This window comes from Trichosurus vulpecula, chromosome 3 (genome assembly GCF_011100635.1).
Source record: "Trichosurus vulpecula isolate mTriVul1 chromosome 3, mTriVul1.pri, whole genome shotgun sequence".
Lineage (NCBI taxonomy): Eukaryota > Metazoa > Chordata > Mammalia > Diprotodontia > Phalangeridae > Trichosurus > Trichosurus vulpecula.
Window position 1 is genome coordinate 368918402 of NC_050575.1, and position 18010 is coordinate 368936411.

Sequence of the window (18010 nt, forward strand, 5' to 3'; positions counted from 1 at the left end):
TGGGCAGGGGTATTCATTTACTCATCCTTCTGCCTTAAATTTAAAATGACCTAGATTCATTTAATTCATGTATCAGAAAAACAAAAACAATACACACACACACACACACAGACATACACACACACACACACAAGATTATTCCTTTCTGCCACACTTACCTCCTCCATCCCCAAATTTCCCTTAAAACAGCATTTTATATACATGTTCAAATAAATGTTTCTTCACACCTCTACTTCTTTATTTTCTCATCTGTGAAATAAGGGAGAAGGTGTGCTCCATAAGCTCTAAGGTCCCTTCCAGCACCAAAAATATATTCGAACATTCCATGGCCAAAAGTCTATCCCAGCTTAAAATATCACAAATCGATCCTCAGTCAGTCAGCAGATATTTATTAAGCACTTAACCATATGACAGCTAACGTGCTTAGTACCAGGGATACCAAAAACAAAATAAAACAACCACAATGACTTAAAAAACAATAACAGTGTCTTCCCTCAAGAAGCTTATAATCTAAAAAGGGTGACAACATATGCATAAGTATGTAAATACCAGAAAAATGTAAAGTAGAGGGAAGGTAATCTCAGAGGAATAGGCTCAAACAGGCAGGAGCAACAAGAAGGGCCTCCTTTAAGATTCAGTTAAACTCTATGCATTAAGTGTCTAGTAAGAGTGGTAATCAAGGGCCTGTACCAAGGGAAAGACTATGGAAATAGAAGGGGAAAAAAACCTAAATGTTTATGAGGAAAAAGAAAGGCAGCATGATGTAGTGGATAGAGTAGTACATTGATAAAGCTCAAAGCCAGGAGGAGCTAACACATGCTTGCTGACTAACCCTAGGCAAGTTCTAATTTCTCAGTGCTGAATCTAGGCAGTCCTCTCAGAATATAAATTTCAGAGAAGGTGCCAGCCTGAATTGGTAGATTGGATTTCCTAACCTGGGAACCTCCTAACATGATAAAGTCACAAATCTGATGAAAAAAGCAAAAGGGGAAAGGGAAAAAAAACCAGAAAGTAATTTTATTCTATCTGTACCTTGACAAATTGTCAAAGAGTGAGATGTATGTTACTGAGAAGTTGAATTTAATCAATGAAGAAAAACTTTGAAAGTGTTTGATATACATATATTACATGTGTGTATATATATGTGTGTGCACACTCACAGAAACACACATATGTAAGTATATATAGACATAAATTTGTACATACAAGCACATGTATGTTTGTATATAGACATGTATACATACACTATATATACATATACATACATACAAACATAGTTGTGTATGTATGTATGCATATGTGTGTATTTATGTATGTATGTATACACACAACATTTAGGTGCTAAGAGAAACTGTTTTCCTTACCAGTAATGTTATCAACAGCTACAGAGGGAGAATAATAAAGAGCTCCCATTCTCATTCTCCTAAGCCATGCTCACCTACAACTATCTGCAAAATTATTTACTAGCTAGTACTCTCAAAATAAGGAGTAAGTGGCTAATTGCATCTGCAATTTTCTATTTATGGAAAACACGAGAAAACTGCACATGTAGGAAGAAAGAGAGAGAGGCAGTGAAGGACCAAGCAAGTGTAACATCTTTCCATTGTTTCACATTATACACCAACAAAGAGAGATTAGAATCAAAATCTGGCCTTGAGCAAGCTTCCAGGTAATCATATGCATGCAATGAATAGGATGTATTTGTATATATATATATTTGTATTTTATTATATAACTACCTGAGGCAAGAATCAATCTCTTAACTTCTATTCCCAGATGTGGACAGGAAGTCTTTTTCCTATGAAATGATTGGTTTGGTGTATCTATGGGTTACAGAAAGTGCCTGCCACTCAGAGCTTGGAAAATACTATGTGATTCTACCATTTCCAAAAATACAACATAAATCATTGCTAGATATCTGCCTGGGAAACTTACAGGAGAAGAGTTCATCCAGTCAACCTCCTCATCCTCCTCCTCACCATCACTCCTAAGATTATATAGGTATTTAAAGTTTATAACATGCTTTTCTCACAACAATCCCATGAGTGATCTATAGTACAAATGTAATTTTCTCTCTTCTGTGCTTTTAAAACAAAACAAAACTGATCCTGGGCGACTGGGAATGACTTGTTCAGGGTCACACATCTTTTAAGTACTAACGTTAGCATATGAACCCCTGTGTCAATACTACAAGTCCAGTCTTCTTTCTACTATACCACAAAAATACAATTATATAGAAGCTTTCCAAAGAGTTAACAGAAATAATGCTGAATGTCAAAGTCAAATGTAAGTAAAGGAAGGATAGGATATTAGAAACAGGGATATTAAGAAAGATCTTACTGAATTTGTTAGATTAATAGTAAAAATAATTTTTATAATGGTTTAAACTTTATAAAGTATTTTTCCTCAACAATCTTATAAGATAAATAGTGTAAGTATTACCACAGTTATTCTGTAAATGGAGCACATTAAAGAAATGGCCAGGAATGTCTAGATGCAAGCCTCAGGTCTGACACATCTTGTATGACCACTGGGCAAGCCACTTAACCTTTCAGCTGTAGAGAAAGTTCAGATCAGCAATGAAATCACAGGTATAGTCCATATCTCCATTTTCCAAATAAGGAAACTAGGGGTATAATGGGAGAAGTGCCTTGCTCAAGGTAACATGATTAATAAATGTTGAAGATGGAATCCTGACTCTAAGTCCGTCTCTGTTTGTGCTCTACTATACCATCTCTCTAAGCTTAGTTTATATTTGACGTTGTTCTCGTGGGGACAGTGTTGGACCCAATACCATGAGTTATTCGGTTTCACACAGAACATCAATTCAAAGACACAACACCTGAAAAGCCTGGATCTACCACACCCAAATCTATGCTCAATGAGCTTATCAAGAGAATCTCATGGCCAATCACCAACCCTTGAATGTGCTGGCAATTTAAGGGACATGCCTTGCAGATGACAGATGGGTTAATATGAGAATTTCTTTATCCAGCATCTAAACTCATTAATATTGATATGGGTTTTTTTTAAACATATAAAATTGATCATTTAAAAATCATATGTACCTTTTCCAACCCTATGCATCATCCCTTGCGGAACTCAAATGCTTGCATGGCTTTAATCATCCTCTCTATGCAGATGATTCCCAAATTTATATCTTCACTCCCCACCTCCTCCCAGAACTCTTGTCCCATGTCTCCAACCACCCACATAAATGGCATTCTTGAAACTCAAAATCAACATGAACAAAACCAAATTCATTATCTTTCCATCAAAATCTGATAATGATACCATCATCATTCCCAGCATGAAAACTCATAACCTCAAAGTCATTTTATATTCTTTTCTCTTCTTTCCCATGTATAACAGGCTAACCCTGTCAATTTTGCCTCTGCAAAATCCCTTATTTCTATCCTCTCCTTTCTACTTTTGTAACTGCCACCTTAATTCATGCCCTTATCTCATCTTGACTAGGTTATTATGATAATCTTTTCTTGACTAGGCTGCCATAAGTATGTTCTTTATCCAGTATATTTTCTCTCCATTCCATCTTTTAACACCACTGAATAATCTTCCTAATGCATGGTCCTAATACATGCCAATATGAAAGATGATATCATTCCCATGCCACCTACCCCTAAAGCCTACTGTATCTAACCACTGAATGCCTAAGAAAATATAAACCCCTCATCCAACCTATATATCATCCTCAACTCCTCACTCTCTCCCACACCCCATATCCAATTAATGGTCAACCTCTATTGTTTTTACCTTCAGAACGGCTTTCACGTATTCCCCTTTCTCTCCTCTGACACTGCAACCACTCTGGTTACAGACCCCCATTACCTCAAAAGTGAACTACAGGATATTCCAAAAGTCTGGACACATAGGCAAAAATGCATATTTTCAAGAAATGAAATTAAGGAAATTTTCAATTAATTTATTTGGAAATTTATTTAATTGGAATGTTAACAAATAATATCTTCAGTATGATTTCCATCATTTGTGATGCAAAGGTTGAGGTGCTTTGCAAGATTCACATGAACTTGATGCAATAACTACACATTGCCTCCGTGTCCAGACTTTATGGACACCATGTATTGCAATACTTTTTAGTTGGCCTCCCTACCTGAAATTTCTCCTGACTCCAATCCATCCTCCATTCAGATGCCAAATTGATCTTTCTAAAACAGAGGTCTAATCATCTCTCTCTCTCTCTCTGTCTCTCTCTCTGTCTCTCTCTCTCTCTCTCTCTCTCTCTCTCTCTGTCTGTCTCTCTCTCACACACACACACACACACCCACACTCAAAAAAAAATCCAAAAACTCCAATGATTTCCTATTGCTTCCAGGATCAAATATAAAATCATGTTTGGTTTTCAAACCCTTGAAAAAATGGCTTCTTTTTACCTTTCCAGTCTTCTTTTATTTCACTCACCCCCCATATACTGGAGTCATTTTCCTCCTTCCCTCCATCCCTGACTCTAATTATTACTACTGCTTGTGCCTCATGCCTGACACATTCTCCTTCTCTATCTCTACCTCCTAGCTTCCCTGGCTAATTTCCAGTCTCAGTCAAAATCCCACCTTCCTGTAGGAAGTTTTGCCCAGTCTTAATCTTGGTGCCTTCTCTCTAAGACAGGACTGCACAACCTGCAGTCCCCGGGCTGCATGTGGTGTGCCAGAGGATTTTGGAAATGTACAGAAAAACATTACGTTTTCATGGGTTGCCCAAAATCCTTTGGCATGGCCCCTTCCCCAACACACCCCATATAATCAGCCCAGCTGCTGGTTGTGTTGGCCTTCCCTAAGACTACCACGTTCCAATTTATCCTAAATATATCTTGTTTATAAATGTTTGCATGTTGTTTCCTATGTTGGACTATGAGTTTTTCTTTGTATCCTCGACTCTTAGCACAATGCCCAGAAAATAGTTGGTATTTAATAAGGGATTGACTGATGCTCAACCCTCAGCCTCCAATTCACTCCAACTTACTTTTCCAAACTAATCTCAAATTATTCCCTTTTTATGCTCTCAACTCTAACTTAATTGGAATAATCTTTGTTCTCTTTTCTTTTATTCTGTCCTCTCTCATTCCTATCTCTTTTCTCAAGTTGCCTTCCATGCATGAGGTAAACTCCACTCCACCCACTCTCATCTCTGCCTGTCGAAGAACTGCTCTTATTTCAAGGTCCAACTCAGATGCAACATCTCCAGGTACCTTTCCTGACATATCCCCAATGGATTTTTTCCCTTTGCATATTTCTTACTCTTCCTTTCAGCAAAATTTTTTATCATAGTGATTTCTGTCTAAATCCTAACCCCATTTAGCACTAGAAGTTTCTTAGAAAGCAGGATAAATTTTTGAATTCCCCAAAGCTAGCATAGGCCTCAAGCAACAATAACACAGTGACAGCCCACACTTCTGGAGGGCTTTCAGTCTTATAGAGAATATCACATACAATATTAGGAAACTAGGTGGTGCAGTGGACAGAATGAATGCAGGACTTGGAGGCAGGGAGAGCTGAGTTCTAATTTGGCCTCAAATATTCACAAACTATGTGACCCTGAGCAAGTTGTTTGGCCTTTCTTGGCCAAAGTATCCTCATCTGTTAAATGGTGATAATCATAATACTTTGAACTGATAATTAATTTATGAAATTATGATATCGTGAAATGGGGGCAAGCATGCCTAGTTCTTTGAGTACTCATGGGGAAGACCACAATTGGCACTGGAAAACAAGTTGGCAATCACACTTTAATTAAACACAGAGGTTATAGGGGTAAATGGCCCATAAAGTCAGAGGTAAGTGAAAAAGTAGTGGTACAGAAGCAAATAGTATGGGAACAGGGTATGAAACAGTGAAGTAAGGCAGTGAGCCTTAAAGGAAAAGAATGGGGAGAGAAAGAGGCAGAGAGCATCACTCATGTAACCATGGCTAAGAATAGGGAGCACCATGGACCTGATAGAGATGAAAGAGGACTCTGGGGTCAGGAGTTTAAGGTCTCATTTTATAGGGTTTTGGGGCAAAACCAGATCAATTCCTATCTGTGCTATCTTGGTGTTAGTGCATTGACACATCCAAGTCACCTCAGTTATTGATAAAAGTACAAAGTTAACATCCCCATGCTCCCGAAGTTATCACCTTTGGATGTACTCCTGCTTTGGAACTGTGGAGGTCTGTAATTTGTCTTGGTTTTTATATGTTAAAGGACCAAAAACCTTGAAAGCAGCACCTGATTTGGCACATATTATCAGGATGTGAATACATTATTAAATTTGTAAATTATGCTCCTTTGAATTTTGGATGGTTTGTGTGTGACTTCCAGATTTCCCTATGAAATCTTATTTCTTGATAATGTCCCTTTGTATTAGCTAAACTTAGCTATTATATTGACTTGGGAGGGGTGGTAATGGGACCAGAACAGGACAGAATTTTTAAACACACCTTCCTCCCAATATTGCTGTGAGGATAAAATAAGGTAATACTTTTAAAGTGCTTTGTAAATCTTAAAACAATCTATAAATTATAAACTATCTACTCATTCAAAATAGCTAATAATACTATGTTGAATATAGTAGGTGCTTAATAATAACTGAGTTGAATTTGGTGAAGGCAAGATTTTTTCAGACAGACAGATTTGGGAGCCCTTGAAATTTCATCATTACAAATTCCTTCCACCAGTGGTGATGAGAAAATCTTCTGTGATTTGGAGTCTTAGAGATTTGCCCTTAGCACTGACAGGATAGGGGATTTGTGCATAATTACACAGCTAGTATTTTTGAATACTAGCGGAACTTGAACCCAGGTCTTCTTGTCTTAGGAACAATCTTCTAACCACTATACTACATGTTTTAAATAAATTTCCTTAAGCAACATCTGTTTTATAAATCTCATCCATATTTTTATCTGGATCAGAAATATTTAATTTTGAGATCCAACCATCAGGTTATATGAATTCAGCATAATCTTGAAGAAAGAGAGGTAGATTTAAGAGGACATGGGGTTAAGTCCCAACCCTGCCATTTACTGTGACACTAGACAAAGTCACTTTAACTCTCTGAGCCTTAATTTTCTCATCTGCAAAATGGGGATCATATTATCTGTCTTGCCTTCCTGACAGGACAATTGTGGAGAAAGCAGTGGTACTAATTAAATGTCAAATATTATAATCAGGGAGAGGAAGGATCTAAACCCATTCAGAACTGAAATAGAAATATTTTCTCTCTTCCACATGTCTGAAGAGAATATAGAAAGAGCTAAGTATGGCGAATCAGATTGATTAGACATTAAACCCTAGTGGTTCCCAAACCATGTTCCCCAAAGCCCTACTCTTTAACATAAACTGAATAAACCACATGCTATTTCTGTGTCCTTCTCCTATTCTTATGCTTTTTTTTATAAGACCTGGTTCTTTAGCAATAAATTATTACTTATCTATTGAGTAACAGCACAAACCTATCTTCTGGGGAGTACAAGCTTTACTTTGAAGAATTTTTTTTAAAGAAATGTGTAAGAAAGCCATGAAAAAGTCCACCATTTTCTTGAAACATCTTTGCCCCAGAAGCCAGCCTGAAAATAGGCAGCCTCAGCTCATCCTCTTTAAAAGGTTCTCTGCTGAATCTGAGCTTTGTTTGCTCAAATAGCACAATAACCACATAAGAAATCAAACTATTTCATTTTTAGACTGGATCTTCTTATCTTTTTTTCACTATTAGCTAGCATTTCTTATCCTTTAAAGAAAGGATGTGTAAAATTCTGTTTTGTTGAAAAGTGCGAAGAGGGCATTCCATGCCTAGTTTCCCTAAGGAGGTAAAAACACACAACAGAGAAGTGCATTGTTATGGAAAGAGATCTGCATGAGTAAGTCAGAGGAAGTGGACTCAAATCTACCCCTTCCACACTCATCTCTCCCTGCCTCACTCGGGCACTGTGTGACCTTGGAAAAGTCACTTACCCTCTGGGCCTCAATTTCCTCATTTATAGAGGGAGAGAATTAGACTAGATAAACTCTAAAGTCTTTCATACATCTATATTAGTGTTCCTATGTACTCTAGGAAACAAGTACAAGAGCTACATTAGTATATGAGTATTCACATTTGTGCAGATTAAAATAATGAAAAGACCCTAGTAGAATATTTTTCCTTATGCGACCCTTGTATGGAACTATGAGGACCACAGATAATAGTTTCAGACTGTCTTGATTCTCAGTTAGCACCAGAACTGCACAGGCTGGAACACAGAAGATTATTTTCATCCTTAATCCCAGAACTGTGATTATTATTGATGTCCTTTTCAGTTATAGATACCACAATTAAGAAAATAACCCATTAAACTGTAAGAGAGACTGAGGAATATGGCCAGGATGGTAAGGGAACTTGAAACAAAGTCATTTAAGGAGTGCTTTAAATAACCAAAATGTTTAGCCTCTAGAGGTAAGGGGCTTGATTGTGGATGGAGGTGGGCATTGAGGAAAGCATGAATCCAGACTTGGAATATTTTAAGAGCTGTAATATAACAGAGTAATTGCATTTCTTTTGCTTGTCCTTTGGCATTAAAACTAAGAGCAAAGGTTAGAAGTTTTATAAGGAGGCAAATTTTGGGTCAGTCTAAAGCACACACATAGACACATACACACACAAACACACGCAGAGCTTTTCTATCATTTAAAGCATTTAAAACTGTCCCAAAATGTAAGGGGCTCCCTCAAGAAGCAAGACACTTTTGGCACTGGAAGTCTTTCAAAGGAGGCTTCTGGGGTTTCTAGGAGGAGAAGAGAGGGTTTGAAGTGAGGGATCATGCTTCGGAAATGGATTAGACTATATGACTGCTGGGTTGTGACTTATAATCTCTAGGAGAATGTGATCCTATATCCTTCTGGGTTTTATTTTTAAGGTTGTTTTTGATCCTTCGTGCTATTTCACTTTCATTCATTTGAAATGAGCCTCTTCCCAGAGTCAAAATCCTTGCTTCCTCTGCTCTAGCCTCAGGTACCGGCTGCTGAAGGAGACTGAGAGGCACTGGGTTGCTTGCTTGCAATCATTCTTGTGACACAGAATGCTGTTATTGAGGTCGTGTCTCTGTATGGTGTGCCATGGATCTTGAATTTCATGTCTATAACATGTTCAGATTCTTTCTAAGTGTCAACTTTCCATGGTGAAAGAAGATGAAATGATCTTCAATTGTGATAAACAAAACAATTTACCTGAAATTTTGCTTCAAATGACAGATGATATTACCTCTGCATTTAATGTTAATATGTGGTTCAGAACTAAACTACTGTTACTATATGACTGAAATCTAGTAAACTCTAAAGTCCATTTTTCTCTCTATAACCCACACCTTTAAAAACTAAATCTGTGTTGTTGCGGTAAAGGATGTTCTGCTCACTGCACATCAAACCCAATAGTCCAGTTAAGACTGTTTAAATCGTAACCATCTCCAAATAAATTGTCAAACTTCTGCTAACTGCTTTCATAGGGAATACATGTTCATTTCTAAATGGAGATTTGGGGGTAAAAGGCTTAGAGAACCAAAGGCTAAAGGAAAGACAGGCAGGTGCTGTGCCCAAATATGGTTTAAAGGTGACAAAAATTAGCCACTCTTTTTTACAGAAAAGAGAGAGAAGCCTTGAAATAATGTCCAAGGAAAAGACTGGCAAATCACGATGGTAAATTAGGGGGAGAGCTCTGATGCAATGAACAATTTCCATTAGCATTATGGCCAACCACATGCCTCAATCTTGGCCCAGACCATTGAAAGTGTATCCCCCGTTGTCAGTAATCTGCAGATTAAATTGTCTCTAACAGTACACATTGAAAAAAAATAGATGGTAAAAGCCCTACTGTGGCTAACCAGAGCAATCATTTTAGGATTTTGAATATTTGCAAAAGAAGCTCTTCAGTTCCAATGGTACCTTTTCCTTTTGATTAAAAAGCTAAAGAAAGAAGATATGGGGATGACACAAAAATAACAGGATCCGGCAGAAACCACTGAAGCAAAGACATTGATGTTATCTGCTGATCCCTTATGCCTTCATTTTGTACACTATATAGGGTAATGATGACATATCTATTTTCTATTTTGCTTAGTGTTTATTTGCTTCTTAATTAAAGTTAGTTGACAAAATGCAACATAAATGACTTCTTGTCAACATTCTGTTGCTTTAAGCACAAGTAATAAATTATGAATAACTGAAGTGAAGGCCTTTCCTAATCATGTGTGCATAATGACAGTGTACATATTTAGGACCAATATTTGTTTTCTCTTTTGCACAAACAGAACTCTTCCTTGATCTTGTGCTTTCAAAGGTCTATGATGCCATCAGTGCACATGATCGATTCTCTAATGAAATTATAAATCCTTCATGCCTTAGAAGACTGTCTTCCTGAGTTGCTGAAGAACCCTGGCGCCTCCAAATCATTATCCTATGGTCAATAGTCTAGTGATGAATTTAACTGCACGTAGGTTGGATGGTCCATGGACAAGAAATCCAATCTGTATTTTTGATTATAACTTAGGAGGACCTGTCAGTGCTCATGTTCTGATGGTATAACTTCAAGACCCTAGGCTCACCTTCATGACATAAAGAAGAAATAGAGGAAGAGTCTAATGAAGGAACTTTTATGATTAAGAGATATCATCAAGGGGGAAACCATTACAAAATGGGTATTGTATGTGCTTGATAATTCTTGTATCATGGTGATGTGGATAGATTCATGTTCAGAAATTAACCCTGTACATCAGTGATTTTTAGAGGAAAACGACATTTTGTAGAGAGGATTCGAACTGTGGGAGAAATACACACACACACACACAAACATGCATGTGAACATACACTATCTTATATATACATATAAAGAAGGATATGTGTGCATTTATGTATGTGCATGTGCATGTGCATGTGTGTGTCCATTATGTTTTCTAAAGACTTTTTACCTGAAGGAGAAGGGTAAAAAACCAACAACAATTAACACATCGATGTGTTTCAGATGAGGGGGATTTAAAGGCCAATCAGGAAATAGAGTGCTCTTGTGTGAGCACTCAGCTAGCTCCAAGTCAGAGCAGAGTAGGCAGCAAAGGTTAAGAGGCCTGAAAGAGGACAAATGGCTTACCAGGTGGCCCCCTCCTTGCTGTCTGGATCATCAGGATGGCCTTTCAGGTCCAATGAAGCCTTGATTGATCACATCTGGCTTAAGGCGAGGAGAGAGGGGCTCTGTCTGGCTGGACGCCTGTATCCTGAATACAGGAGAGGAGTGAGTAAGGATTCAGCTGGACAGAAGAGAGAGCAAGGTCACAGGGGACATCGACGGCTGGATTAGAATTTGGGATGCCAGGTCCAATGTTTAGCAGCAACTTTCAGTTTGAGAAGAGAAAGATCCAAGAGAGACTAACTGTGGTCCAAAAATAGTATGGAAGACCACCTCCTTCACCCTTCCAGGACTCTGAACACTGTTTCTAAGAAGAGTAAGTGGAAGGTAATTGAATTCAAATTCAAAGTGAGCCTAATAGGTGACATGTAGAGATATCTAGCCTGTTCAGTACAAGGACATGTTTTTCATTGTTAGGTTTTTTGTTCGTTCATTTGTTTGTTTATTTTTAGGGAAGTGGGGGTGCAGTGGAGGGGGGATAGTTTTTTTCTTTATTTTCTACGATGAAGCAGAAATATGATGTTCTAAATCAGATCCCCCAAACCTACAGCTGTATCGATGGGTCTATGATATGTCAGATTTTATCATACTATAACCTGGTGCAGAACAAATATTTTGCTAATAATTTCGGTTAAGGGCAATATGCATCCACTAAAAATGCGGTCACTTTTTAAGTTCAAAAAGAACACTATGGAATTAGCAAGGTCCAAATGAAAAATAAATATGGGTAGAATGAAAGCAGTAAGGAGATACTTTGTAGGATGAGAAGGCAATGAATGAATGGTTCATGATAGAAGACAGATGTAATACCTGATGGTTCATTTCCTCAAAGGGCTCTACTTAGATGATTTTCATGTCAGGAAGGTGATAAGAGTATCAAACTTCCAAAATTGAGTAATGTGTCAAAATGCAAATTATTGGTTTTGGAATAAATTCCTTTAACACTCCAAGGATCCATGTTTTCTTTAGCAAGGTTACTACCTCCAGGTATGCAAATGGTGCCATTTATATGCCTTAATAGACTGTCTTACTGAGTTTCTGAGACTAAAAAAATAATAATTGAAAGAATTTCATATGCAGCTACCTAGTAAGAAGCCTCTCTGCACTTAACTAGTCTAGTTCTTGAGTGACACACAGTTTGTACTCATATTCTTCCAAGTTAGGTAAGATTTGAAGGAGCTGGCATAGGTTTCAAGAAATCAGGGTCACTTCCATGCCCTAATGAGACACTGTAGGAGGACTGGATTGGAGGAAATGAACTGCATTCTAAAAATGTGCAAAGCACTATAGACATGAAGAAAATGGAAGAGAAAGTGAATATGAAGTTCCAGCTGGAACCTACCTTCTGCAAATTGATCATTATAGTAATGCCCTAGTAGCTGGTCTGTTGAGTCAAAGAGAGGATATCAACATTAAAAGGAGGGGAAGAAAGAAAGAAAGAGAGTCAGCATCATCTGATGCTCTGGTTTTGCTTCTGTCTTTGTGAATGTAAGCAAGTATTTTATGCCCCCATGCTGTTCATCTCCTCAAGCCAAAAGCTTAGTCCACCCCTCCCACAAGCTGTCCTCCTGTGTCAGGAAGTTGGATTTTTTTTTCAGCTTCTTACACACATGGTTCAAATATCTTAGTAGAAAACATGAAAGCTCCCATTACAGTCCACTGCTCCCTGGCAATTCCAATCAAATCTATTACCTACAGAACACAAGCGAGAGTTGAGCAAGTTTCCAAGAAGCAATACAACTCAGACTTTCTGCAAGCGAACCCTTTCAGTGTCTGTAAAAGGTTCATTTATCTTCCCTGTCTCGTTATATTTAATTGTTGGGTGTCTTCCATTTTCACGGTTGCACTGGATGCCTAAATGCCAAGATGTGGTGAGCAAAACTCTCTTTTTTTAAGGTTCACCCAACTGGAAGGAGGGACCAACATTTCTGGCTATGTTCCCAGACAAACTGTGAAAACTCAAAATGCTTAGATTGTTTGCTGTTAACTGAAATTTTTAATGACTCACTGAAATTTTGATCTTTACTTCCAACTTTATCTGGCTAGGGAAGGATAGACTGCACTACTGTTTCTGGAAGACAGATTATCTCTTCCCTATTCAAAAGTAATGCTACTTGTGACATCACAAAACTGTGTACAAAAGGACAATATACAACTCATTTCCCTGGTATCTATCTTTTATTGCATATCAGTTCTCAGGATAGAGCACTGGCTCTATTGCCAGCAAGACTAGTCTTCCTGAGTTCAAATCTGACCTCAGACACTTAGCTGTGCGACCCTGGGTTAGTCACTTAACCCTGTTTGTCTCTGTTCCTCATATGGCAAACCACTTCAGTATCTCTGCCAAGAAAACCACAAATAGGGTCACCAAGAGTTGGACATGACCGAAAAACAACTGAAGAATCAGGTTAATCGGGTATCAGTTACCTTTAAAGTGCGATGAAAATCTCTATATGAAACAGAAGCAGGAATTGCAGCACATTGGAACTGGAAACAATTTTAGGAATCATCATTTCCAATCCTCTCATTTTCAGGATGAGGAAATTGAAATTCTTTGAGGTATTAAGTGACAATTTGTGGCAGAGCCAGGCTTTAAACCCAGATCTTTAATTTCCAGTTCCAGTTTCTTTGTCACAATGACTAATTCTTGTGAGATAGTGTTCTATGCTACTAAAATTGATTCTTCAGGTTCCGGCCGATATAAGCCCTTTCAGTTCGAGATTGTTACATTTTTGTCTTTGTATACCAAGTACTTCGTACAATGACCGACTTGCAGTTGGTGCCTAACAAAGGCTTGTTGAACTGAATTCTTCTTTGGAAATCTTTTTTAAGTGTGGATATACAATCTGTGATTTTTATTTTATTTTATTTTAGATAATGGTCATGCCAAATATGAGAGATGGAACATACAGTTTCTAGAGAACTCTGCCAAGACCATGATAGTATGTGATCAACACCCTGATTTATTCTGAAAGTTAAAGTTACTCTTTTTCTTTATAAGACAAACTAATTTTTAATCAAAATAGATTGAAATAAAGATCTTACTATTCTGTTTAACCACACTTACAGCTTCATAATGCTGGACAACTTTTTTTTAAGTTATTGCTCACGACAACCTTGTGAGGTTAGGTCAGAATTATTGCTGTCAAGGAAAGAAAGTAAAGAAAAATAAATTTTCAGTGAAAAGAAAAAGAATAAAGTACAGAGATTATAAGCAGCCTGTCAAAGGCTACACTGGAAGTCACTGGGAGATCAAGGACTAGAAATATTTTCTTTGATGCCCAGCTCTCTACTGGTTAGAGATGATTTAAGGTGTACTAACATGTAACAAGAACTTGTGATTTTTCTTCATCTGTTAATATAAATTTATTAGGAGACAAAACACTGTCAGGCAAATCAGTAAGTTGCAATGACTGAAATTCAAATTCATACTTCCTGAAGTTTCCACTACATATGAACTTATGTAAGCTCATATATGTAAGGCAAGGACTATCCTTGGTTCCTTATTTCTTAGTTTTTGTAGTTGTTTTGTTTTATTTTGTATCCTCAGTGTTTAACATAGTTCTTGACTCAACAGTAAGCCTTTAATAAATGTGCCTTCTAATGCTTCCTTCCTCCCTTTCTCCTTTCCTCCCTTCATTCCCTCCCTCTGTGCTTCTTGCTTCCATCCTTCCTTCTTTTCTTCTTCCTATCTTCTCTCCCTCTCTTTATCCCTCCTTCCCTCTCTTCCTTCCTCCCTTCCCTTCAACAACACTGTCCTTGAGACTTAGCATAGTAGAATGAATGGAACCAAAGTGATTTACACTTGGCTGTAAATTCCATTTATATTAGATTTATTTTGATAACAATCATTGAACAGGCCTGATGAATAGAACAATCCCCACACAAACGATACAGCTATGGAACCCTCAAGTTGATAACATGCACTGACCATTTGGGTAGTCCAAAGAGAATCATACTTATTCATCTGACTGTCTCAACTCTTTGCTATTGAGTACTATGGAAGAAAATTTGATGAGGTAAATTTATTGTGTTATACAATGTGTTGTAATTTGTTGTTTCGGATAAATAAGAGGAGGGTTGTTCTTATTTTCTATATTGGTGAAGTCATAAGCTAAAGGCAACTATTTACACGATATTCTTATTTCTTTTGCTAGCATACATCAACATTAATAAAAGCTCTTTCAGAGAACTAAATAGAACTGTGTTCAAAGGAAAAGTCATGATACATTTGGCAAATTTTATGGAATTTTCATTTATGGTATAAATGGATATTTATTGCTACTACCTTTTAGAGATAGGAGCAGATAAAATAATCAAAATTAGTCCTTATTATGTAATTTTTGTAGTTGTTGAATATATATTTCATGCAGGCCTTTCAAAAATTGTATTAATAATATTTCAATTCATCAAAAGATCAGTAAGAATACTTTCTCCACTAATGCAGATCACAGACAGTCAAGGGCCTTAGAAGTTGCTTTGTGTGGGTTGGGTTGGCCAAAACAATCAATCAATCATCACCTCGTGGCTGACTTTCTGATGATGAGCCTCTCTGTGTGTGTATCTAGGTTGGTGTTTAAACAACAGACAGTCTATCATTGAGCCAAAATTTTAACCATCTCCCCTGACATAGCCTTCTAGAACCCAAGGTCACCCCTATGTCATTTTGAGATATTAGAACACTTTAGTGGAGGAAGAGCTAAAGAAACATCTACACGAATAAGAACAGATAGATTAGACCACACATTTATCTTACTAATCATTTCCAAAAGGTTACATCATGGATCTAAGTACAATCTAAACCAAAATAAATATATTTTCTAAACCTTATTCAATATGCAGTCACTTAGGAGAGGAAAATATATGGATGCTTTGGTCATTTCTTTTTTTAATCTTTACATTCTCTGACCTTCACACATAATAGATGAGAACTAAGTAAAATATTTCTTCTAAACTTGGTACAAAAAGTGAAATAGACTGAATTAACTACCAAGGCCTCTTAAGACTCCACAACAGGACCAGGCAGAATAAGCTACAATATCCCAGAGACACACATTATCTTTCAGGAAGTTGTTGGCCCACTGACATATTGGATGCAGGTGTCAAATAAATATCTAAAAGGCATACACACAATCCAGTCAAAATGAAAAGTGGCTTCCCCTGAAGGTCTTATAAACATCGAATTAGAAGTGAACAAATCTAAGACATAAGCCAAACCCTCCTACAGAAGCTTATCTCCATATACCCAAATTCCTGGAATTTTCATAGGGACTTGATCCTTCCTTGGACAAGTAAAATGGCTAAGGTTTCTCTGGGATGAAATTACATTTTCACTTTAGAGGATTTTCTTATCTATTCTTCTATTATTATAAAAGGTAAAGTGATGTAATTACCGTGCCATTACACTGATAAGTCCAGCTCTAACTGCACATGGGGAGGGGAAGAATGGGAATTAAGTTGCAACTGAACAACACAGCAGAAAACAGCACAGAGAGAAGGTGAGTCCTGGCCCCATCTCCTAATGCTTGGATATATTTACCTTCATTTTTTTTGATGGTGAAATTTGGGTTGTTGGCCATTTCAGGAAGAAGGCTATATAGGAAAAAATGTCCAGTTTTGGGCTCATCTTTGTCTATAGCGCTGACTGTTTGGATCACCTGTAATATAAAAAAGTGACATCAGCTTTTCAGATGATATCAATTCTCTAAAAAATGTCCTAAATTATTGTGCTAGACTAAAGGACTTGCCATCATTTAGAAAAAGACAGGCTTGAAAAGCTGCTAAGAGTAAAGATCTCGACCTGCTGCATTTTGAAACTGCTGTGGTTTGGAATATCAGAATCATAACACTTGTAAATTGCAATCAGCTCGTCACAGGTTTCTTCCAGTTTGAGCATTTGTTGGCCCCCAATAACGATGTAATCTTATGCTCCTTTGGGGATGGCAGAAGACTGTACGGTGTGGGTGTTGGGAGGGTAAGGAATTGAAATCTGGAAACCTTGCCACTCTTACTGAGCTATGCTCAGCAGGCTCCCATCCCCTTGCCAAAGAACAGAGCTGTTTCCAGGCACAAACATCACTGCAGCAAGCCTCTCCAAGTACTGAAATGTAACCCCCACCCCCAATAATGAATACTGTTTTTAAAGTCAGTGGATAACAAATTCAAACAATGCTTTGGAGTGTATCCTGAGATGAATAAATTATAGGGATTAGAGGAATTACCACTGTGAAGAGAGCTGTTTGAATAGATACAGACACTTGAAAATGGAACAGGTTGGATGTGCTTCTTTCATTTGAAAGAGCTGCAGGAAGATGGGGCAAAGGTACTTCCTGTGATATCGAAGCATGATCTCAGTTATTCATATTTAGTATGGTCATGGTATTAATCACCTATCCTATAATATAGCATTTACAATGTTGAAAGACATAATTAATATAGAGTTCCTATGAATGGCTTCGAGCTAGTGTTGCTGTTTGTATTTATTTATGCATACAGATATATGGTTCAATGGAAACAATATTAAATCTGAAGGTAACCAGTTTGAGTTCAAATTCTGACTCTATAACTAACTGACCAAAGGTAAGTCACTTAATAGGCAGCTACGTTTAGACAGTGGATAGTGTGCCAAGACTGAAGTCAGGAAGACTAATTTTCCTGAGTTCAAATCTGGACTCAGACAACTACTAGCTGTGTGACCTTGGGCAAGTCACTTAATCATCTTTGCTTTAGTTTCCTCATCTGGCAAATGAGCTGGAAAAGGAAATGGCAAACTACTCCGGTATCTTTGCCAAGAAAACCCCTAAATAGACTCATGGAGAGTCAGAAATGACTGAAACTAAACAACCAAAAGTTACT

General features: G+C 37.5%; 1 protein-coding gene across 1 annotated transcript in view; it reads right to left on the reverse strand.

The window, feature by feature from the left end:
• CDH8 (cadherin 8) overlaps positions 1 to 18010 on the reverse strand; it is a 365426-nt gene that overhangs the window by 74578 nt on the left and 272838 nt on the right. The window contains exon 9 of the mRNA XM_036750041.1: positions 16695 to 16812. Within this exon, the coding sequence (XP_036605936.1) occupies positions 16695 to 16812 (118 nt within the window). The remainder of the gene's footprint in view (positions 1 to 16694; positions 16813 to 18010) is intronic.